The sequence below is a fragment of the Crocodylus siamensis genome, chromosome 4 (genome assembly GCF_052110815.1).
Source record: "Crocodylus siamensis isolate JL-2025a chromosome 4, ASM5211081v1, whole genome shotgun sequence".
In the NCBI taxonomy this organism is placed as follows: domain Eukaryota; kingdom Metazoa; phylum Chordata; order Crocodylia; family Crocodylidae; genus Crocodylus; species Crocodylus siamensis.
Window position 1 is genome coordinate 107,878,268 of NC_143398.1, and position 25,323 is coordinate 107,903,590.

The following is a 25,323-nucleotide window of genomic DNA, read 5'->3' on the forward strand; positions in this document are numbered from 1 at the left end:
AGCAGCTGCTCTAATGGCCAACTTGCACCAATGAGCAGAAAACACTGCTGACAAACTCCATCTGCCCTACTTCACGGCCGCCCAAACTTGATTGATGATTGTTCAGGTTTCAGCCATCCAGAAAGTAAAAGAACGGGGTATTGTCAGGATTCAGGAAACATTTTGCTTTATTGCTCAGAGGGGAAGAATTTATTTTTACTGAGATTGGTTGCCTCAGTGGGTCTCTCTCTCTCTCCCCTCTTGTCTTCCTGCCTTTCTCACTCTCGTTGTCTTCCCATCTGTCTCTCTCTGTTTCTCAGATGTTTAACAGTGTGTTCTTCTGATTAAAATAACTTGGAATTGAATCTTCAGTGTATCTGTTATCTGCTCCTTCTGCAATCTATTCATCTGTCTTTCTAACCTGACTATTATTTTTCTTTGATAAGAGAGAGTGCAAAAGTTATTTCCTGTCTGCCTTCTATATTAATATTTTGTGTATCTGATCTGAATTAGCTCAGTCTTATTCATGTCAATCCTAACAGCATGGGTGAACAATTGTAGCTCCTGGTCCATATGCAGCAATGTGTATATGGAGCCTGCAGTTCTTGGCTTTGATTCAGGAGCGTGGCCTTATGAAGATTAAAAATCCCAGCATCCAATATTCAAAACAGTTGCTCAGATCAAGATACACAATTGGATGCTGGGGCCTTTGGTCCTGCCATACTGCAGGGGAAAGTGGCTGTCAACTGCTCCAGTAAAGCAGCTTAGATGCAGCCATTGGGTGGCTGGCACGTTATCAATGCAATTATCTGTTTCTGCCAAAATTTGTGTACTCCTATCCTAGAGGAAATACAGTTATCCTACTTTGTATAATTACTAACATAATGTAATTGGAACATTTTACATGGAGGTTAGTATAGTATTAATAATAATACTGTACATGATATAGTGTCTTTTATCTAAGATTCTTTACAGACAACAGTTAACTAATCCCTATAGTATGCCTGTATGATAGAGAAGTGTTGTTGTCCCTACATTCAAGATCAGTGCTAACAAAGCTAGGGAAAGACTAAATGACTTTTACAACGTCACAAACACAATCAGTGGCTGATCCAGGAAGAGAGTGAAGAACAGCTGACTTTTAGATCTATGCTGTATACAGCTAGCTGTTGTATCCTTTCTTTTCCAGTCCCTTGTCAGAACAACCCAGTGGTTTTTCAGATTGAATATGGTGCTTCTCTGCTTGTGCTGCAATCTTTCATTTTGGGGTGGGTTATCTAAGTTGACTTAAAAAGATTGTTTGGTTTTATATCTGCTTTCAGAAGATGCCAAAATACATATCTGGATGCTTGTTGTTTAGCAAATATACTTGTAGTCAGAGGAGTTCCCTGCTTCCCTGCTTTGCTATCAAACTGAGAGCAGTAGAATATACCAGGTGCTTGTTACCTATTGGACTAGATACTTGCCTACAGACAGGATGTATTAATAATCATGTGTTGCCATAAGAACCTGTTGGCTGCTGGTTGATGGAAGAAGCTACCTAGGATGTTGTTTGAATGGCTCACTAGTCTTATATATAGGGACCTACTTAACTCGTAGTTAAGTAGGTCCCTATACAAAGCCAATTTTCCAGCTTGGTCATGGTATTAAGGGCCAATTTTTCAGGCATTTCCCAGTGGCCCTGCCCCTCATTGCTGATTGATGGGGAGGCCCTGCTATTGTTGCTGATTGGTGGAGAGGCTCTGCCATTGCTGTGCATTGATGGAGCGGCCCCACCATTTTCGCAGACAGTAAGTCTCAAGCATGTGAGAGTGGCTGCAGGGATTGCCATGTTTTCTAAATATCATGGTAAGGGTTGGGAAATTCTAAAACAATGTATTATATAAATTATATTCTGGGTGGGGGGCAGGTTTTGGGGATGGGGTTAATTTTGTGGGAAATCGTGGCCAATGGAATATTTCCCAGTGATCATGGATATTGCTGGTTTTCACAGTTTCTATGAAAACCGTAAATTAAGTAGGTCCCTAGTTATATACGGCTACTTACTGTTCAAATGGACTGACTGCTATATTGATACAGTAGATAACTTGACTGACCCTGCTGGCAGAATGGGTGATTTGCTATGTTAAGTAGGGGCCTTCTGCTTTGTATTGTGCTCTCCTCCATCCCTCCCATTTAAAAAAAGAAGAAGAAATATTTTGTCCCTGCTTCCAAAGGGTAAAAGCAACCTATGAGTATTAAGAACTTCGAGTTTGGGTTTTTTTTTTCAATTTGAAGATGTGAAAGTCACATGATTTGGCCCCACAGTGCTGGCTGAATCTTCTTCTGTAAATTCCAGGGTTTCCAGTCTTTAATGTAACTCATTAGTTGTGCACACATGTGGCTAGCATAATAATTAGTATTATAGAAAGCAAAATAATAGGATGCTGTTCAAACTAATTAGATAGATATAAAAATGAAGTATTTTTTCACATTAAGCAAGCAGCTGTGAAAGTAAAAAAGGGAAAGCAAAATTGTGGGTATTCTCTTCCAAACCTCTCCTCAAAAAAACTGTTCCAGTCCTCATAGCCCATCTCTTTTCATTGCAACCATGTAGGTATTGTGCTAACATTAGAAACGGCAGCATTTAAGATCTGTCTAAACCACTTCTCTGGTGTTTCCAGGGAATGCCAATCTCAGGCATGCCCTGCCACCTGCTACTGGCTTGCAAGGGACCCTTAGGCACACTGGAAGCAAGAAATCTTGAGAACCACAGTGAGGGAGCAGCCTCAGCATGGTTAAAATGCCTCATTTCTAGGTTTGGGGTATGTGAGCAAGAGTGGGTAGGCAGAGAGTACCAGGGAAGAGATGTGGATGCACCCTCAGAGCCCACATCAGTGTATGGGTCCAGGTTAACTGCAGGACCTGTTATTTAGCAGTAGCAGCAATAGTATTATTATTACAGCAGTGCCTAGTGGCCTCAACTTGAAAAACACCCTCATTGTGCTACACACTGTAGGTCACAGCTCCCCATCCCACCTCTCAGGGGAAGTTCTGCCTTGGGACTCCCCATAAAACCTTGCCTGGTTTCTTTCTTGTAGGTGCCTGCTTCAGTCAGTCCTGGGCTTAGCTTCTAGAGGGGCAAGCCTGAGGCTTTGAGACTCTGGGTCTGCTTTGTCTCTGGCTTCCCTAGCAATCTGTACAACTCTTCCCCCTGAGAGCTCTTTCTTTGCTCCATTCCAGGAAGGGGGCAGGAGGGAGGGAAGGGGTGGTCAGAGCACTGACTTCTCAAACAACACTGCAGACCATAACATCGCAGCACACCCTAACATCAGCTCTCCAGTTTCCCTCTGTTTCTCCTGTCCTCCCTGTGAGTCCTGCTTTCCCCTGTCCTCCCTGTGAAATCAGCTTCAGTCTAGGCTTTTCTTGAGCTGCTGGCAAATATCCAGTGCATCCCTCAGCTGGTAAAGTTTTGGGGCATTTGTTGGTGGCTTATGCATCTGGGATCTCTGACTGTTATCTCCTCTGTAGGCATAAGCAACACATTCCTCTTGAGGCTGGGGGGCACTGCAACCGCCTGCGGGTAGTGATGCGGGTGTTGGTAGCGAGGGCGGGCCAAGCAGGGACCGTCTGCAGCTGGCCGCAGTGGGAGGGAGCAGAATGGGGGACGCCAAGCCCAGAAGTTCCAGCAGCATGCCAAGAAGTGCCAGTGGCACTTCTTGGGGTTGGGGGGGTGGCACTAGCGCTCCGCCTGCCCCCTCTCCCCCTCACCTATGCTGAGTGCTCGCTCTCAGGGGGGGCATCACTTATGTCTATAGTGGTCCCTTTTGAGAAATCCCCATGTTGGGGCAAATAACTGAAATATCATTATAGTCACCCAGATGGCAAAATTTAGGCATCTAGGTAAAGTTTAGTTGCAACTGGAATGTTTCTGTGCATGTGCAAAAGTTTATAGATTCATAGATGTTAGGGTCAGAAGGGACTTCAGTAAGTCATCGAGTCCAACCCCCTGCCCTGGGCAGGAAAGATCACTGGGGTCAGTTGACCCCAGCCAGGTGCTGGTCCAGTCTCCTCTTGAAGACTCTTAAGATAGGAGAGAACACCACCTCCCGTGGAAGCCCATTCCAGATTCTGGCAACCCATACTGTGAAGAAGTTCTTTTTAATTTCCAACCTATATCTGCTCTCTGTCAATTTGTGGCCATTGTTCCTAGTTACTCCAGGGGGTGCCCTAGTAAATAGAGCATCTCCTATTCTATGCTGCCCTCCCCTGATGAATTTATAGGTAGCCATAAGATCAGCTTTTGGCCTTCTCTTGTGTCTCTCAGGTCTCTCAAAGTTAGGTACCTTTGCAGTCTAAAATGGATATGCTATGTAACTTTGGCACCTATTGAAGTTTGTGGCTTGCAGAGTAGTGCCATATTAGAACTTTTTCTGGAACAGAGGCCTAAATTCTGGTTAGGTTCTCCAAGACCATTTTAAACCTTTGTGTTTGCATCCCTATCCAGACCATCCGTTACAACCATAATCTAAATTCTACGTAAGATTACACTCAACCCTGACACAAAATAGTTCTAACACCCTAACTTGCCATGGGTAAAGCAGGGCAACCATGGCAGCCTATGTCCCTGTGGCAGGGCACTGTTGGTGCCTGCCACTTTAAGGGGTGGGTCAGGCATGTGCCTGATTGCAGTGGCCATTTTGAGACCCTTATATATAAAGGCTGCAGTCTGCTGTTGCCAGGGGAGGGAGAAACATTGTCTAGCTGAGCTGCAGTGGGAATAACTAGGAGGTGAGTGCAAGAGCTTTTGGGGATGGCTAGGAGGCTCTTGGTCCTGGGTATGACCTAAAACTGTACCCTGCTGGGGATGGGTGGCTCAGTGGGGCTCCTACTGGCACTGGAGCCCCCATGACATGCCAGGCCAATTACCACCCTGCTGAAAGGTGGGTTGGGTCACTTTAATAACCCTAGCTCCCACAACTGGGTGGGTAACCCCATAGTAGGGCTGAGAAGGTGGACCTTGCGAGAGAGTGGGCTAGATGCTCAAGAAGCCTGACTTGAGGTACCCTTGACTGGTCAATCCTGGGGCCAGGACCAGAAGGGTCAAAGGGACCAGGGGCCCACCACAAGGGACACCCAGAGCTGAGGGCCTGGGGTTGTGACTGGCCTTGGAGGTGAGACCAGGGTCCATGTGGCCAAAGAACCTGGGAGGCCACACCCGAGAGGGGGAAGAGTACAGGGAGCTAGGTAGCCTAGAATGAGGGTGGAGTAGGCTGTCTGATTGGAGGGTTCCAGTTGGGGTCCAGAATGGAGGATTATGGGGCCCAGTGGGGGCTGGAGACATTAAGAACTATGATGCCATCTGCAAGGCGTGGGCTATGGTGTAGGGAAGGTCAGAGCTGCAGACAGAGCCCCCTGGCATCGGGGCATTAATGGGCAGTCTCCTATGTTATACCAACAGTTTATGGAGCAGCAAAGTCGTGGCAGAAAAGACTGGGCAGATTGCCCTAGAGACAGGTGGGTGGGCTGGCATGAGATCTGGCCCCAAGAGTTGTCCCCTGTCACAGCCCCTCTTCTATAAAATGTTGACAATATACACTCAAGAGGTCCTGGCTAGAGGGCCATGCCCTCTGCCAGAAAGGAAGGCAAACCCCCCCCCCCCCAATCCATACCAGTGTGACCATGGGGTAAAATTCCTTCCTGACCCCTAATATGGTGATCAGTTTGACCCTGAGCAGAGGGCAAGACCCTCTGGCTAGGAATCTCTGACTTTGCTCCTAGCAGGGGAATTGGTACACCCTAGTTGAAGTCTCCAGCTTTAGCTGTAGTCAACAACTGATGCCTCTGGTAGTATCAGGCTTAAAAACACCCTGACACATATAGCAGAAAAAAGGGAGAGTTTATGGGGGTGGTAGCAGCTAGCAAAGTCCAGAAGCTTGGAAAATACCCATGGTAAAACATACGCCTAGATCATCCCCAACCATTGTCTGTCCAACCTCTTGTTGAGCGCCATCAGTAATGGAGAGTCCACAACTTCCCTATGCAATCTGTTCCTCTGCCTCATTATTCTAACAGTGAACATTTTTTTCTGGATATCCAATCTGAATTTACTTTGCTGCAACTTCAGACCATTGGTCCGCATTCTCTTTTGTGCAGCAAGAGAGAAAAGGTACTTTCCCTCTTCTTTATGGCAGCCCTTCAAGTATTTGACAAATGCTATCATGTCCGCTCTTAAGTGTCTTTTCTGCAAGCTGAACATGCATAGCTCCTTTAGCCTCTCCTCATATGACTTGCCTTCCAAGCCCTTGATCATCCTTGTTGCTCACCTCTAAACCGTATCTAACTCCTCCATGTCCTTTATTAAATGAGGAGCTCAGAACTGCACACAGTACTTCAGATGAGGCCTAACCAGTGCCCAGTAGAGAGACACTTTCACCTTCTGTGTCCTGCACCTAATACTTCTATTGATGCAGCCCAAAACTGCATAGGCCTTTTGTTTTAGCAGCATATCCAGCCTGCTTGGCATTCATCAGTACCCTTCAGCAGTGAAAATGCCTGAAGCTGTGGGACTTATTGTGACAAAAGATTTGCCATCAGCAAATGTTTACACTCATTACCATTCCAAGCAGAGACAGTGAGCTCTCTTCCCCATCTTCTCTCCTTTTTCTCTTCTTTACTTACTTCCTTGATCTTTCCTTTCTGTCTTTCTTCTTTCCTTTCCTTTCCCTTTCCATTCTCCTTGCTGTCTTTTCTTCTCTGTAAGCTTGTCACGTAAGTCTTCCAGGCAGCTCAACAGAGTATGGAGCTCTAGTAAAAAATAGCTGAACCTGTGTCATTAGCTCACAACATAGATAAAATCTGTAGGCAGGCACATCATGCATGCACAAACATATGCACACACAAATAGACATGCAAGGCCCGCCTTAGCGAAAATAGCACCCTGGACAAACTTGTATTTTGGCACCCCTGCAAGTCAGAACCCCAAGTCAGCAGATTTGCTGAAGGCAGGGGTTTGGGGTGTAGTCTGGCAGGGAGGAGCTACCTGCAGTACCCAGCCTGGCTCCTCCTGGAGACGGGGGTCGGGCTGGGCAGTGTGGGTGGTTCCACCTCCATGCTGGACTGCACCCCGTGCCCCTACCTGCCTGCTTCTGTCTGCAGCAGTGTTGCTGATTTTGTGGGTCTGGGTGTTGCTGTGTGTGTGCATGTATGTGTGTATATGTGTATGTTTGTGTGCATGTGTGTGTCTGTGTGTGTGTGTGTGCATGTGGCATGCCCCTGACAACAACACGCTGGGCGGTCACCCACATTGCCTATCCCTAAGGCCAGTTCTGTACACGTGCATGTGTGCCTAGACACACACCCACATGCACCCCCCCCCCAACACACACACACACACTCTGTCTCCTCTCTTCTGGTTCCAGTTAACAAATAATTTCCTATTACATAACTGCTCACTAATCTTGAGTAATATATGGAAGCAGTTTACATATCAAATGATTTGGCTATCTTACTATGTATGTAAACACACAGGTATATGTTATAAGGGGAAAATCTATCCTGCTTTATGCTATTTTAGACCAATGCTCTTCTTTTGTTGACCAGTATTCCTTGAATGTGTGAGTGCAGACTAAAAACCTGACACCAGCATATGTCTCCCTTGGTCCATGCATGCACCGGTTCTATTAATGTTAACTAGTTCTGCATGTAGTACCTTCTATAGCCAGATCATTTTTGGGTGGGAATTTAGCATTATTCTAATCACTATTCTCCCCACTTTTCCTGCTCACCAGCCACAGAGTGTTTTCTTGCATGCCCCGTTGGGAGGACTAAGGATTACATTATTAGTGTCACAGTACTTGGTATTTTCTTAAAAGCCACACCTCTTGGAGTCAAGTGATATGAGAATCTCAGCTTTTGTTTTGAAAGAAACAGAAGTTTTTAGCCTTTGTGTTTGCAGGAAAATCCTGACAGTGGGTGTGTCTACACAATATGTCTTAATGCACAGTGGACTGTTCTATTGTGCATTAGTGTGTCATGGCAAAAACTGTGCTACTGTACAGTAGAATTAGTGTACTGTGCATTAAGCATCACAAAAAAAAGTTTGCCTTTGCTACTGTGCATTAGTGCTACCAAACAATGCACAGTAGCAAAGGCATATTAATGAACGTGTAGATGTGCCCAACATGATCCAAGTATGATCCTAAAAGCTTTACAACAACAAAAAATGGAGCTCCAAATTCATTATCATGAATCTCATGATTTCCCAGATTTTAACTCAGCTTTTTGAATGTTGGACACATGGAAATGCACACACATTTAGAAAAAAAAAATTGTACTTTTGAGTTCCTCCAAGTTTCAATTCAAGCTTGATTCCAGCTTTAAAGAGAGAAACATTCAGGTTATTTTTTCAAAATCAGAAACAAATTGTTCCAAATCATATAACTTAGGTTTCTTTAATCAGAACCCTAGGCTATCACTCAATTTTGGTGGTACTGGGTGAACAGTTTTTGTGGGGAAAAATCCTTAGATTTAAATCATCACTAAGCATATTTATTTCAGTAGTGCCTGAGGCCCAGCCACAGCTGGGTCCCTGTTTTGGTAGGCACTACACAGAATAGTAGAAAACCTGTGCCCCAATGAACTACAAACTAAATAGGCAGGGAAGATGCCAAAAAGGACAATTTCAGCTTAAAACATATCCATTTTGAAGAGTTACTGCCAGTAAGCCTTGTTTATCAAATAGTTTCCAAGTTTGAAAAGATCATTTTCAACAGTTCAAAATATTTATTTAATTTATTGCATTCTGGCTGGGTATGTAGTACATGACCAAAAGAAATCAGTGGAAGGACTTCCATTGACATTAGTGAGTTTGGGTTAAGTGGGTAGGCTCCGAGTGACTTCAATGGGACTTGGATATGGTTGAAGTCTGGTACATACTTAAATACTTTGCTGAATCAGGACCCTGGTGGTTAAACACTTTAATGAACAGAGGTACCATTATGACATTTGGTTCAGACTAGCCAATAGTTCTCAAACGTTTTTGGTTTGCATACCCTTATGTGCATTGTACTGGTATGTAATCCAATGACTGTATGTTATAGGTAGTTAAAATGTTACATTTTGTTAAAACAATCACACCGAACCACCTCCAATAGCCTAAGGCATAAGGTTCTTCATTCCCTCCCTCCTCCTTTTTTTCTGTATTTACATTATTGTTGTTCAGCTTTCCCATTCTTTTCTATTGCTTACCTTTACAAGTTTGCTAAGTGCTTACAGAGTGTGCGTACATCAGTTTGAAAGGCACTGGTTTAGAAATATGGCAAGTTATACTTTGAAAATGGCACACTACTTAGGCATGATACTTGATTTTCACAGAGTTCTTAAATCACATATGCAGGTGGAGAACCAGCCGTCTATGCATCTGTGATAGAGTAGGTTGCTGGAATTCCATCTATCACAACTGTAAGCAAAGATGCCCAGCTAGACTGTCATCTGATTACTTGGATCCTTTCTGATGATAGGTCTCAGTAGAATCTCCCCTCCTAAATGCTAATTCCTGCACTGTATATAAGGCAGTATGACAAGGGACTAGCAGATCTCCTGGCCTTTGCATTGCCTCCCCGTCTCCCAGGCTACAGATTAAAAAGTTCCCTTTTGCATAAGGTATACTGTCCTCAGAGCCTGTACCCTCTGAGGTTGAATGCAGTTTGATTTGAAAATGAACAAATGCCTAGGTAAAAAAACACACTACTACATGTACTTGGATGTGCGAATAACATTGAATATATCTTTTTCTTTCCCTTGCTATCGCATTTTGAAATCAGAAATGTCATGAATTAACTGTGCAGTACTGCATCATACAGTTCAGTATTTAAATTCTGAAAAGTCAGGGCAATCTATGTAATGATTATGGGAGTGATTTCACAGTTGTTATTGCTTTTATACAGAAAGCAATCAAAAACTATGGTGATTGGTGGCAGTATAAAAACTTAAGACAAATGGATATATAGTGTAAATGGACCACAAGTTGAAGACATGCTAAGACTAGAGATGAACAGGGAATGGTTTTCTCATCTTGCAAGAGCAGTTGCTTTCTTGTGCTGAACTGGGGCAAAAACTTAATCTCAGAAGCAGTTTGGGAATTTAAAATCTGAGAAACAGTTTAGCTTGGAGTCCTTCAAAGCCTTTCCTGTTTATAATTTTTGAACAATTTTGTTTTGGTTTTGAACATTTTAATTACATTTTTAGAAGTAAAACAAAAATAACATAAATGTCTAAACAATAAACCATTTTGAGATGGAAAACTATTTTCCCCCCCAATGCTTTAAAATTTTTTTTTCAAAAATGTTTTCAAGGAAGGAATCTGTCCAAACTGACCATTTCCCATGAGAAGGTTTGGTTTGAATAAATCTGCATTTTCAAACAAAAGTTTCTTGTTCAGCCTTAGTTAAGGAAATCTTTGCCAAAGGTTCCCATATTGCAGCCTTCCCTCCTCCCTCAGTGAACTTTCAGGGGGTGTCTGCTGGTTGTAGCTCTGTAAAATTCTATTAAAAGATTCATGAACTCTTTAGTGGCTTAAATGATGCCTTCCCTATACCATCAGCTGCGGCTTCATGCCTTTGTCAGATACTGCTTTAGTGTTTGGCAAACCCTGATCACAGTTTAACAGCTGGGTAAAGTTCTTTTACTGGATAAAGCTGTTTTAAACACCACTACACTGGAGGTCCACAGGAAGGTGGCATACACAAACAGGTATGTGACCTTTGTTACAGATGGGGTGTCAGCTTATCTGGGCAATCCTTAGTTGCCTAGTTACAGGAGCTGTACGCTTCCGGCTTTATGGGAACTGGAAGGGTGCCAAGCTCCTAAGAGAGTACAGTAAAGTGGGATAAGGGGAATGATGAACATCTCTATATATAGAGGAGGGTGTTAAACAGCACAGTTATAACACAGGAGATGTAATCAAATGTAAAATACTGGCAAAGGGCATGTCACATCCCTCTCACAGATCTACTGGAAAATGGCTTTCTATTGCTACAGTTGTTCCTTTTATTCTAGCAGTAGAGCTCTGTGCTGTAATGCTGAGGAGTCTACTCTGTTGATGACCAGCGCAGCAATGGGGCCTTACGTAAGGAGGAATTCTCCTCCAATTAGAGTTTACTTTCAGCTTGTCCATAATCACTGTCCAATTATAATTTTTCTTTCTAAGCTGTACTACTTGTCTTGGGGAAGCTTTGAAGTTTAGGGGTTGTGAAAATGGTTGACCATGAAAAGATCCCATTACTCAAGAAGTAAGAAGGAATATATGTGTGTGTGTGTGTGTGTGTGTGTGTGTATATGTATATGTGTATATATATATATATATATAAAAAATATGTGTGTGTGTGTGTGTGTATATATATGTGTGTATGTGTGTGTGTATATACACACACACAGGGTTTAGTCCATCTATTTGTGTGTTTGTCTGTCTGTCCATAATGCTCTTGGAGGGTGTGGCTCCAACCAATGCTGCATCAAAAATACCTGTCAAGAATGATGGGAGAGGTGGGCAGGGATGGAGCATCACCACCCACCATCCTGCACTGCCACTGCCGCCTCCCGGGGGGGAGGGCTGGCATGGGGCTGGACGTGGAGTGGGGTGGAGGGGTGGCATGTGGCTGGATGCAGAGTGGTGGCAGCGCTTCATCATCCCTGCCCCGCCGGCCATCATTCTTGATGGGCAATTTTCTAGTGCCATATATAAAGAGTGCATTGGACTAGCTTCTCATGGAAATTAATTGGAAAAATGGGATGTTCAGTCTTTGATTTCATAGGAAACTGGCAGCGGTCCCTTTGGAGTCAGATTTTTAAAAGAGCTTACCTTCTGTTTGATGCCTAAAGGCCAAGGGGGAAATTCTGGCCTAACTCAAGTCAATGACAGTTTAGCCATTCCCTTTAATGACTCTAGGAGGTCACTTGAGCACTCAAACATGCCCAGCACTCTGTGGCTTCCAGTAATGATACTTCTGGTCACATTTGCAAAAAAATTTCTAAACCCAGCATATGATCTCTTTTGAAAATTCAACTACATATGTTGGTGGCAGCAAAGAGCTTAAGAAAATCTACCCCAATTGTGGGTCCAGAACTCATTTGAAAAACTGGGCTTCTCTGTACAAAATGGGGCTGAGTTCCTTAGTTGCTCTGAGAACAATCATTCCAAGCTCCTGATGCAAGCATTGATATTATCTGCTGTAATACTCCACCAGTACAGCTTTTTCTATTTCAAATTATTTTTTATTGCTTTTTGGGATGCTGCTCGACTTAAGTGCCAGAGTTTTGTAAAGCCATGGGTGAACTATCAGCTCCTCCCCAGTGAGTGAAAATAAATACCTGTGTATCTTGGCTTACAAAGCTTGGCTTCTATTAAAATGTAATTATTCTCCTTTTGTGCCTTTAAATTGAGGGTGGCTTCAAATAGTATGCAGCCTCTATGTGACATAATTACTTTCCTTCCCTGCTTGCACAGTAAAAGAGGGGTTATAGAATAAAGGTGGCTAGTTAAAGAGTGCCATTATGCAAAATTGCATAAAAGTATGCCGCCACTAAATGATGGCAGTTTCTAGATAAAGTCCTGACTTTAGAGGCATTGAAATCAATGGGAATTTTGTTTGAAATCAATGGGAACTTTCTGGCTATTTTTTAACAGGTTCAGGACCAACTGGTTTCTTTTTTTTTTTCTTCAGAGATGTTCCCTGATCTTGAAACCCATACTCAAGCAAATATTTCTCCTGCCTAGGGCTGCTCATATTAGTAGGGTTTTATTCATCTGGTTAACAGTTGCAGAATCAAATCCATATAAGCATGAAAGGGAATAGACTTTGATGTTTTTTAACCTGTCTTGTTCTAGTGAAAATGCTTTGAATACCAGCAGGTGGCTATTTTGTTGTGAAGCACTTGATTACTGGTGTGTATTACCAGGTATTCTGTGATGTGCCTCTGCATATGTACTGCAGATGGACAGGTGTCATGGCATAGTTTTGTGGCTTCCAGCTGGATGAGGGTATTACCACATATTCTCATAATAGCGGGTGCTGGGGTGTGTGTGTTTCAAATATACACACAGTAGAATGGTTGGTGACAATTCGGCTGGATTTCTTAAAATATTTGGAGGCTATATCCAACCTACTCTATATCCAAAATGGTTACATATTGCTCCTACAGAATGCATCCACACATGCGCTTTATTATGGAGTTGACTGGTCAGCTCCACGGTAAAGCATCAGTCTACACATGCACCAATATTAGGGCACAGTAAACTAATTAACTCCACTCTAGGATAGTACTGCCCTACAGTAAAGTAAATAACTACAATTAAACACTTCTGTAGATGGGGACTGTGAAATAACTACAATCAACCACTTGTGTAGATGGGGACCTTGGGTGAAAATTGCACCTGATTAACCCAGGCAGCAGGAGGCTAGATCCTTGCCTGCCACCTAGCCACATAGTTCTCAACGCATGTTCTGCACTCATATGCCCCAGCCAGCCCCTCCACTGCCTGACACTGCCATCCGGAGCCTGGGGCCGAACCCCTGGGCTCCGTGCCAGCCTGGGCCTGCTCCACCCTGGCTCAGGGTGCTGTGCCTGGGAGCAGTTCACTCTGGTGCAAACTGCCCAAAGTTTATTGCTTTGCCTTAACTGCATGTGTAGATGCACCCTCAGTGATGCAAAGGGAGTGAAAAGCACCCTTAACTGGGCAGCTAAGGATTTTCTGGATAAGATGACATCCCCACTTGGTACAAAAGTGGCATAAACTAATTGTGTATACCACCTTCCTCTGGACCTCCAGTGTAGTGGTGTGTGGTGGGGTATAGGGGAAGAATGTGAATCTGGGGCATTTGTGTCCTAGCCAGAATAGTAGTTCCTTGAGAAATAGAGAACATTGTCTGGCAAGGATCTACCCCTGTCCTTCCCCCACCACTAGAGGATCACACACACCTTAACAGCAATGGTGACTCTTATACTGGTACTTTTAATGATAAATACTTTTGATACATGAAGTGAATGGTGCCATTAAGAAGTTCTTCTTAGAATAATGTGATTTAGTAGCCACCTGGATTTCATTTGTTCATAGCATTTCTTCATAAGAGCTCCTGATACTATAACTGACACATCAGATACAGACACATTGCCTATAGCCAGAGCATGGCTGATGCAGGGGTCTGTGACTTACTTTTTGCAAACACTGCATTAATTTAAAACAAAGACGACAAAAGAGCTGTTTGCACAGGGTGCTTGAAGAGCTGGAGGTATTCTGGCCAGGGCAGCTGGCATTTGCAGTACTGCCTTCCTGGTCTTCTGAGCCAGTGCCTACCAAGAGAAAGATCTGGCTGCATCAGAATCGGCAGCATGGTGACTCTTCCATCCCACAGGTCCACTGGCACTGGATACTGCTTGACAAACTACTGTAAATACTGAAGGCAGGCTGAGGCCATTTTTGAAAAGGTTGGCTAGGAAATAACTGCCCGACATAATGTGCTGAAGTGCAGGTCTTGCATACAATCTTTGCCAATGTTAGTGAATCCCAGATAGATGTCCATGTATAGCAGGGGTCAGGAGCCCCTGGCATGTATGCCAAAGCATGGAATGTGAGTCCATTGTGCTTGGCATGCCACAACTGGCTCATGCTCTGGGCAGCTGCCGCTGGTCAGAGTCTGGGCTGCTCAGAGCAGGTGGCAGGGAGGCTGCTAACCCTGCTGCAAGCAGCCTGGGCTCCATGGCAGGCATCAGCTGCCCAGACCCTAGGCCGGATGTGGCAGGAAGCTGGGAGGCTACAACTGGTGCTTCAGGGTCCAGAGCCCAGCCTTGGCTCTGTGGCCAGTGGGGGCCACTCATGTGCCTCGGGGAAAAGGGCTGGGATTGCAGAGACCCAGGCCCCTTCCTTGCCATGTGTCCTGAGGTGTGTGTGCAGCTGCCACTGGCCACAGATCCAAGATCAGGCTCCAGACCCCAGTGCAGCTCTTTGAAGCCTGCCCATTTCCTGCTGCTAGCAGCCCAGGCTCCATGGCAGCAGCTGCTGAATGCGTACCTCAAAGCGCACAGTGTGGAAGGGGTTGGGACTTTGCTGCCACAACAAGAATTGGGCTCCTTGGGCTCCCCTGCTGTCTGTCCCCTAGCATGCCAACATCTTCAAAGTCCAGGCTATGGCTCAAAAATGTTATCAACCCCTGATATAGAGGATAAGAACATGAAAAAGTGGATTATCAAATATAGTGTGCCTAATGGATCTTTCCTACACTTTCCTTTGGCTATTTACTCAACAGATGCAGGGAAAAGAGACTGCAGAGATTTCAGATAACTGGCCATTATATTCTAAATGAGGCAGGGCTTTCTGATAAAGGGTCTTGGCTTGTAACCCTTGCATTGTATCAGTGTCATAGCTAGGGAACAATGGCAAGACAGAGGAAGATGGGATGATGTGGATGTCTGTGGCTGTACAAACACACTTGGTATTGCATAATACATTCTGCTTTCTTATGTGGAACCAGTAGGGAGAGGGAGGTTGAAAATATGAGTTACACAGATGCATAGCTGCAGATTGAATAGTGGGAAGACAGGAATAAAAATAAAATTCAAAGCAACTTCCTAACTCAGTAATAGTAGAGATGCTTCTGTCTATGGTATACCTCCAATATGAAGAGGTGCACAGTGGCTATGAACAGGCATAGTGGTAACCATGGGAGTTTGAGAATGCACAGATCAACATTTTCTAAACCTCCATGCCTTAAAGTTAGATTCCTAAGTATTAGTATTATGCACATGGAGATTAGGTTTTCAAATTAGCCTAAGGCCCGCTCTGCACACACAGCTTAGAATAATGGGTTAATCTTCTGTTACATGTGTGATTCCCATCACTTCAGTATAGCCCCTAGTGTGGATGTTGCTATGCTGGTGTATACATGCCTTATGTGAATATAGTTTATTCCCTTAGGGAAGTGAGTATTCCCCTCTATTCTGCACTGGTGAGGCCACATCTGGAGTACTGTGTTCAGTTTTGAGCCCCCCATTACAGAAAGGATGTGGACAAACTGGAGAGAGTCCAGCAGAGGGCTACCAAAATGGTTTGAGGCCTGGGGCACATGACTTCTGAGGAGAGGCTGAGTGAGATGGGCTTATTTAGTCTAGAGAAGAGAAGACTGAGAGGGGATTTGATAGCAGCCTTCAACTACCTAAAGGCGGGTTCCAAAGAGGATGCAGCTCGATTATTCTCTGAGTTTCAAAGCTCAAGCTGGGCTTGCCTGCAGGGAAATAGAAACTAAAGTAAGGAGAGGGAGGGGGAAGGAGTGCTCTCATTATTGACTGTGTAGCTGACCAGTGACTGTCATCCTTTCCTGAGGTCCCTTCTAATCCCAGTGCCCCGGTGGATGGGATGGAAAAACTGCATAAAGGGCAGCATTGTTTGAACTGCCCTGGTTTCTGCCTTGGTGTCAGTTGAGTGAGGGTGCACCTTAACACATGCACAGTGTCACTCACTCATGTCACGAGCTTTGCCTGTCAGCAGCCAGAGGTGCAGAGCTCCAAAACCCAGAAGCCCCTGTACCTGTCTCCTTGAAAGCTGTCAGTCTTTGTGGCCTCAGCAGGGGTTAACACATCTGCTGTTTTGACCCCGCTGTGGCTTAACACATACAAGTGACACAAGTTTTGCTTTCAAGACCTTGGGGTGCAGTTTCCCCGAATCCCCTCCACCTATCTTCTTGAATCTGGCCGGTTTCATGCCCACAGAAGGGGCTACCATTCCTGCAAGTTTCATCCAAATCAGGCCAGAAATGACAAAGTTATAGGCTGTTTCGAGCTTCCCCATTATAGCTTATGGGCGAAACATTGAAACAGTGAAAATGTTTTGATGAAACGAAATGGAACAACAGTTTCAAATTGAAACAAAATGCAAAACAAAACACTGCTCTATCAAAACGTCAAAATGCAAGTTGGAACGAAACGGTGCTGTTTCGCAGTGCCCTGCTTATTTCCTTACTCACCCAACATAAGCCATATCCAGCCCACACTCCATGGATTTTGCCCACAAAACCTTGGAAAATAATGATTTGAACCAAAAATGGATGCATGGAATCTGTTACTGAGGTTTGATTGGATTTTAAATGCTGGTCCTGAACCAAAAGGGGGAATACTGGCAGAGTAAGAGTCAGAAAAGCTAGAGGGCTTTCTTTCCACCTTCTGGAAAAGGGAAATAATTCCTTAAGAGTCATTTTCACATTCAGCTTTCTGACCAATGATAATGTAAAATAGAAAGGAAATGAGGGATGTGTATGTGACCATGAGCAAAGCTTGCCTCCTGCTCTCCACTGAGCCATGACCTGGTTACTCCAGGAGCTGCCTCCTGTTTTCTTATTTTCTAAGCAAGTCCCTGAGACAATGCCTCGCATGCCAAACAGAACTGGGGGATCAGATTAGAAAAGTTCTGAACTGGAGGGATACTCCCCTTTACATCCTCTTTAGCCCTTGATACATTTCTCCTTTCTCCCCCACCTAAAAACCTGGACAGAAAAATAACTCTTATGTGTACAAGAACACAGGGGGAAATGCTTCTGCACTAACTGTTTTACTGAGCTGAATTTAGATGCTAATTTTGTTGTTGTCATCTTGACAGAACCCAAGAAGAAGAAAAAGGAAGGCAAGAAACAGGAGAAGATGCTGGATTAATAGAAGCCAAGCTGGTCAGCATGAGAAAGGGACATCAGCAGCCACGATCAGTTAACAGTTTCATTTACACCTAGGCATTTTATCCTAAAATTATTTATAGCTTAATGGTACAATAGAAGGAAACAAACAAATACACACACAAAGAAATCTTTTTTTCCTTTTATTTTACTTTAGTATTTTTAACATATAACCCTAACAATGTTTTTAGAGGCCTGAAATAAAGAACTGTAACTTCCTTTAGAAAAGTATTTCTATTTTATATTGAACAATGTAGAGGGTTTTAAATAATTTTTTTTCTCAAGTTTTATATTAGGTCTTGATCCTATGAATTAGTCCACATGGGCTAAGGCTTGAGCATACAGAGCCTAACTGTAGTCAATGGAACTTTGTTGTAATGGTGTTTGCCTGAAAGCTGCAATGTTTTAGGATTGTGGCCTTGGATCAGAAACAAACAAATTTTTCTTTCTTTTTCCTTCTATCTTTTAAATTCTTGTTATGGCTAGAGAACTCTGTGAATAATCAGCTGGGTAGGGATTTTTGGATATTTGCAGGTAAGAATTTTTTTTTCTGGTCAATCTTCAGGTGAAAGGCCACCATTTCTAGGTTAAAATCTCATTGTCTCTGCTGCTGGCAATTTTCCTTTCTCTGATAGAAAAAAGGTGGGGTTAGCAAAGTCCTGAATTTTCCTCCCCTACCCCGAAGATGAGAAAGTATTTTTCATAGAAGAATGACAGCAGAACTCTCTTTTTGTTTTCATATTAAATTCAAGGTGATGGAGAAAAATGTTTTCTTCTCTATCTAAATATCCTAACAACCCCCCCCCCCCGAAATTCTGGGTTTTTTTTCCAGCAGTGAAAACAGCCTTTTTTTTCCTTACACATTTAACCTCCATTATTGTTTTTGCCTGACTCAGCTCCCACTGATGTCAATGGAAGACCTCCTATTGATTTTACTTAGAACTGGTAAAAAAAAAAAAAGTATTTACAGCAGAAAATAGCTAAAGAAATGAAAGTAAAAAAATGTCATGGACTATTTGATGTTTTGACACAAAATTAAACAACATTTGAGAGGTGCTAGATATAAAAACAAAATCAATTTTTTATTCTCTTTCATTTCCCATTACAGAGAGAGGAAGGTGGGAATGAAAACCAAGACAGTTTTCTGTTTTCATCCATAAATTGGAATAGTTCAGCCAAAAAAATATGTTGTGGGGAAAAATTATATGGAAACAATTTGATTGCCTGCAATTTCAACAGGTGCTTCTGAAGGGAGGGGAGTCCTCTTTCTTACTTTTTGACCATTATTCAAAATGATTGTGAGATCAGGGGAAAGACCCATTTTTTATGAGCCAATTTGCTCTCCAGCTGGCTCCTTGAAGATCTCACCATGTGGTGGATTGGGAAGAGGATTGGTTTTCGCACACGGCAGCTTTTAGACTGACATTTTCAAAGGAGCTAAAGGAAGTTCAGTGGCCAAATCCCATTGAATTCTGCTTTGAAAATCACAGACTAAAAGAAGAAGGGAGGGACTACGTAATTTCTATGGTCAACAGGCTGCTAATCTCATAAGAGTTGGGGAACCTGCCAAAGTCCACTCATTTCCGTGGTGCTGCATCAGACATAGCATAAGCAAACAACATGAATTATATTCACAAAGCTTGCAGAAATAGTGAGGATTTTTTCCTTTGCTAACCACCCACATGCCTCCCTACCCCAAACAAACTCCGGGACAGACCTTCCTCATGCTTATACTAAAGTTATGTCTACATTGCAGTCAATATGCAAGTATAATTCACATGGACATATTTGAATTCATTTTATATCAACTAGGTTGGGTACTGAGAGCAGTAATGCCATAACAGCCCAATATTTGCCTGGACTATCAACCAGGTATATGCCTGGCGTTGGGGACATTTTGCCTGTAATTCATGCTGAGTTCCATGTGCTCTGCCTACACTGTTATTGTTACCTGAGCTTGAAATGGATATTTAGGTTGGCCAACTTTAGAGCAGATGAGCAAAAATAAAAGCCTATTAATATATTTAATTAAACTTGACACACCCTGAGGCTGTGACTGGTGGGCCTAGATGCAAATTGGCCCACCTTTGGCTACGCCTCTGGCGTCAACTAAATAGCTGCAGCTATCTGAGCTGTAGTCGTGCATTGACTGCATTGTAGGCATATCCTGAGAGAGGATGTTTTTGGCTATGCCTTAGAGCAGAATTTGAGAACTGCTTCGGTATGTCTCTGGAGCTCTTCCTCATGTCCTACAGTTAGAAACTGTTTGATATACAAGCAGTGGGGGATTCAGTTGCTGAGAGAGAACATGGTTACAGGAGAATAGGAGCTTTTCACTCGCCAAAGTCATGTCTACATACTGAACTAATTTAGCTGGTACAGCTTTTAAATTTGGTTTCCAGTGGTCAAGGTAGCTTCAAGAGTCAAGAATGCAGCAAAGACAGCCAGCCTGATTGTTCCTGCAGGTACGCTGATTTTTATAGTCATAGCTCCTTGTTTCTACCAGGTAGAACTGAAAAGAGAACCATGTGTTTAGCCCCTTGGGGAGTGCTCACTTGTCACCTCATGACATGATCAGCAACCCATCAGGCTGATTAAAAGAATCTTAACAGGGTCTACAGGAAACCCACTGAGTCCTCATTATCAAGAGGATGATGGCAGTGATGCAGGGCCTCAACAGAGTTTAAAGAGGAAAAATGAAAATATCCTTACGGCTCCAGGACAACAGTGCAGAAAATCCCTTGGTGTGGAGGAAATAAAGATGTGGGGCGATGAAAATGTTTCCAGTGTGCCACCAGCCATAGAAGATCAGATACATACCGGTACTGGTATCAATAACCAAAGTAAATATTTTGTACTTCACAAAAGGGAAGAAAATATCTAGCAAATCAGCCAGAAGAATTCCACAGGGAGGCCTGGATGATGTTAGAGAAGAGACATACTAATTATGCCAAACCAGAGAAGACAGTTACAACTCACCTTTCAAAAGAAACAGAACAGCCAGGTCATCTGTAAAAAAAGGCACCTGGGTGTGAGCTGACCTAGAAAACTGGTCCAGCTGTTTTTCTAGTGAAGTTAAATTGCAAAACCAGAGAAAAGTTTCTGAATACATGTTCACTCTCCATCCATCCTCTCTCCATCTGCCTGGAGTCATTTGGCAGATCCTACCCATTCATTTCTTTATCCTATAATCTCCCATTGTCTTACAGAGGCTTCCACAATGGTTACCTTCCAGCTAAGGAGGGAAAGTATGTCTTTCCTTCTCCTAAAATTATATATATGTGTGTGTATATATATATATATATATATATATAATTTTAGGAGAAGGAAAGATTCTTTCCTACACACACACACACACACACACACACACACACACACACACACACACACACACACACACACACACACACACACACAATATGTTTAAATCAAGAATAAATTGGCATACTAGCACCGAATTTACTGAAACAATCAATGTATCCCACTTAGGGATTAAGCCATATTTTAATCAGTTTAATGAAATAAGCTAGAATTATCTGTTACTAGGTGAGAGTCCCACACCAGGATTTATATTCTTCAATTTAGACTCTGAAACCTTTTGGTTTTTGGCAGCTGTGCTCTATGTCTCTAATGTGTTGAATCACCTCCCCAAAACTTCAGGGAAGCCCATATTATGGTAGGGACTCAAATAGGTTAGGCCACTGTCAAGTTTGACATTTCTCTTGATAGAAGTACCCTGTGCTGAAAGGGAGTTCCTGTTTGAACTTTGCATTGTCTCACCACCAATCAGCATCTTCTGCTTTTATAGTGCCACTCCTGTTGGTGCTGTTTCTTTTTCAGGGGAGGACACTATTTTCATTTTGAGAACAATATAAATCATTAATCAGGGAACAGCTTCAGAGGGCCCTGGTCAAGAATTGCTGGGTGCTAACTCAGAAGCACCTTATTCAAGCTCCTTCTGTTCATTTCTCCCATCACATATCTTTCTTTCCAGAGAGCAGGGAAGGTGGCAATTGGGTGAAACTTTTGCTTCCATGCTTTGTTTCAATGGTGCCAATATGGAAACTAAGCAAATTTGGACTGCAGACAACATGGAAGCCTCCCTCACTCCTCCTCACCGTGATCTGGACATTAATAGGGAATATAAAAAGATGGGAGCTGTAGTATGATCATTTCCTCAGCTTTAAGAATTCAAGTGGTTAAGACTAATAAGAGAAATGCTAATCTATTTTTTTTTTCAACTTGATGGAAATTTTTTCCTTCATCATTTAGCCTCAGGTCATGGACAATTTGAATAAAACAATGGTGCATTAATTGGTAATGAACCCAGGGGAGAACAAATATTTTCCATGTGAAAACAGCCCTCTAAAAGCCAAGTAATGCAGTGGTGAAAACCAGGCTGTTTATCTGGGAGTTACTGGGGGCGAACATAGTGGATCTATCTATCCTCCTATTGCTTAGGAGAATTCTTTGACAATCTCTTAGATTCCTCTGTGGTTTCTATTAGGCTACAAGCTCTGAGGAGGAAACAGCATGCTCCTTTGTTCTTAGCATGGCATGTGTGAGTATGATATAACATGGTTTGTATTTTCTGAGGTGCTGCTGGAATCGCTCTGCAACTACATCAGTTATGTAAACCTGCCAAGGTTTGGTTTTAGTGAATATTGATAAGGTTTCAACAGAAAACAGAAATGTTCCAAACGTCCCAGAACCATACAGGGAGGAGAAGGAGGGTCGGGGCTAGGGGTATCAGAAATCTCTCAGTCCTTCCAGAGCCCACCAAGGGGTGGTCTCCTATAAATCTGGAGTAGTCCTGTCTAAAGGAGGATATTTCTCTCCAAGTTCCATCAGTGTTTCAGACTTACTCTTTGATCTGGCCAAGAAATTCCTCCCAGGGTTTTGAATGCATTACTGAGGCTTTTTCTCCCAAAGTTGGGAGAATGTTCTGAAGGTCAGGATGGGGGTTCTCATGCTGAACATGCAAGATGCTGGTGGTAAGAGAGATTCATGTGTGACCTGCGTGAGCAACCTACTCCTCCCAGTACCAGGAACGGATGCCCACAACTAAACCTTGCTCCCTGTTTCTTCCTGAGAGACAAAGAATTGTGGGATCTTGTGATCAGGTTGATTTTCATATCCATTTAATAAGATATGTACAACATTAAGTTGAAAAATAATGACACTAAAAAAAGAGAAGGTGGGTTTCCAAATTCTGTGGGAAGATGGGCTTCTGTTAGTCTTTCTAATCAAAGGGTTTCTCTAATTGGTGGCTTCCTAGTGGACTGAAAACATATTCAATACAAAGAAAAATTAGAGCTTACAGTGTGATCAAAAACATCCTCAAAAACAGATTAAGCTGGGAAATCAGTAGAGAAGACTGCATCGCAAGCAGTCAAGTTAAAGTGTGAGTGGGTGGTGTGGGGGGAAGGGTAGACCTTTAGACCCAGACAGAGAACTGAGCCAATCAGGGGAGAGCAAAATAAATCATTAGTCATTCATGTACTTTTAAATTTGGATTTGGAAATGATCTGGACCTCTTGCTTCTACTAGCTGAAAGCTTGGGATCCTGTTTGTAATGCCAGGGTGACTGTGAGTAATCCCAAAGCTCTCATCCTTCTACTACTACCTTCCTTCCATGCATATTCCAAAACCTTCAGCTTTGTCCTCTGTCTCTTTCATTCTAACCCCAAACACATTTGACAATCTATTTGTTCCAGAGAAAAGCTGAAATGCCCTAGTATATTCTTCACTATTTCCCCTCTTTGGAGGGTTGAACTGGCTCTTTAGCACTGGCTTTCTGTTCTACATTTGACTGTGGAGCTCCATCAAGTGAAGAACAGATCTGCATACACAATTCTTCCAGCCCACGGCTCCTTGAAGGCTGAACGAGCTGCCTATGGTATGAGTATGCTCACGATTCTCTCATTAAACAGTTGGTAAAGAAGTCCCCGTTTTCAAATGCAATTGCTTATTTTCCATCTTTGATGATGACCCAAGATAAAATTTTCTGAAGACGCTTCAAAAGGTTCTTCAAGGTTCAGACTTGCGTAGAGAAGGCTCCTGCATCCAATTCCATGAGGAAAGCTGGAGAATTTACAGCCTGTGCCAGGCTTCATACCCATAGCTATCTTCCTAATTAATTACTTGTCCTAAAATCCCTCATCATAATCTGCCTAGTAACTGGATACCATCTAGCTTCCCCCAGTGGGTCATTGCACTTCCAATATTGCAATTATGTGGTTCATTTAGACTTTTATTGTTTGAAAGGAATGGCTTTGGCCTCCAGAGATTGTCTTGGACATTGAGAGGTCTTAAGCAGAACAAGCAACCTAGTGTTGCTGCTTAGAGCTAGAAATCGGCTATTGACAATATGACTAAGTAAGCACATAACAGCAAAAAATGGATGCATGGCTCAATGTGCCTCTCCAAAAAAAATATTGTAGCAGCATTTTAGGAAAAATAAAAGGTCTTTTTTTCTTGTATTGTTAATTACACCCATGCAAAGTAGGTGCAGTGATTTCCCAGGATACATGACAGTGAAGAATCATGCCCATCACTTTTTGGGGGGTGGGGGATGTGGGCAGTTGAGAGAATTCAAAACATATTTCAAAGCAATGGCTAAAATCTCTGCATCAGAATAATGTTCTACCACCACCAAGTAAAGGGGAAACTACAGTGGCCTCCTTAGTCTTTACTGCAAACATCATAGGAGAGGAATTGATTCACTAGAGTTTTAACACACACACCTGGGGGAGAAAAGGATTTAAGTTGCTGCAAATAAAATAATAGAAAAACTTCTCTATACGTGTAATTTTGGTGTTAAAAACACAGTAAGGAATAAAAGTTGAAATATCAAATAAAGGCTGAATATTGTGCTCATTGAATTTCTAATTCTGTATATATCTATTAAAACTTACAGCTCTATATGATGTCTTTACATGGGTTATTATGGGTTGTTTTCATTTTCTTTCCTCATTTTTTGGTTTGTATATTGATTTTGTAAGCTAGCTGTGTGTTACCTTTTTGGTTTTTTTTTAAAGTTTGTATGAAAGCCATATATACACATTATAGAATGAAAGCATTAATCCTGTAACAGCCCTTAATGTTTCCCTTAGCTATCCAGGACTCTGGGAGGTCCTAGAGAATGTATATGGTTACCAATTGTATCAACATAATTTACTTGCTCTTAGTGGAGATAAAGAAGTTAAATAAACTAATACACAGTGGTGTGTTGTCATCATCTGGTTTTTGGAACAATAGGGGACTCTTAAAAATCTCCTGAAAGAACTCCAAAGGTTCTTAGGAGTCGTTGTTTGTGGTATCAGTTTTATGTCAGACATGGGTGTTGCATGCATAATGACCTGGTTTTGTATCAACTCAGAAGCAGTTTTTATTTACACCAACAAAACGGACCATTAAGCCAGAGCCCTAGTAGAAAGTGGCAGCTTCTTTGTAGTCATGGGCTTCTGGAATAAAGTCCATCTTTTTAAAAATGCCACCCTGCCCCACTGCCATAAAGATGACATGCTACATTAGTACATTCACATAATCCTCTATAATGCTATCACAAAGGTACATTGTTGGAGAGGAGTTCTGGAATCATATTTTCCATTTTCTCAAATGAGACTATCATGCATTTATTCATCCCAGG

At 42.7% G+C, this 25,323-nt stretch overlaps 1 protein-coding gene across 1 annotated transcript in view; it reads left to right on the forward strand.

Moving 5' to 3' along the window:
- Positions 1-24,898, forward strand: part of PTN (pleiotrophin) — a 127,159-nt gene extending 102,261 nt beyond the window's left edge. Inside the window, exon 5 of the mRNA XM_090043317.1 lies at positions 17,603-24,898. Within this exon, the coding sequence (XP_089899443.1) occupies positions 17,603-17,655 (53 nt within the window). The 3' untranslated portion in view covers positions 17,656-24,898. The remainder of the gene's footprint in view (positions 1-17,602) is intronic.
- Positions 24,899-25,323: the final 425 nt, after the last annotated feature.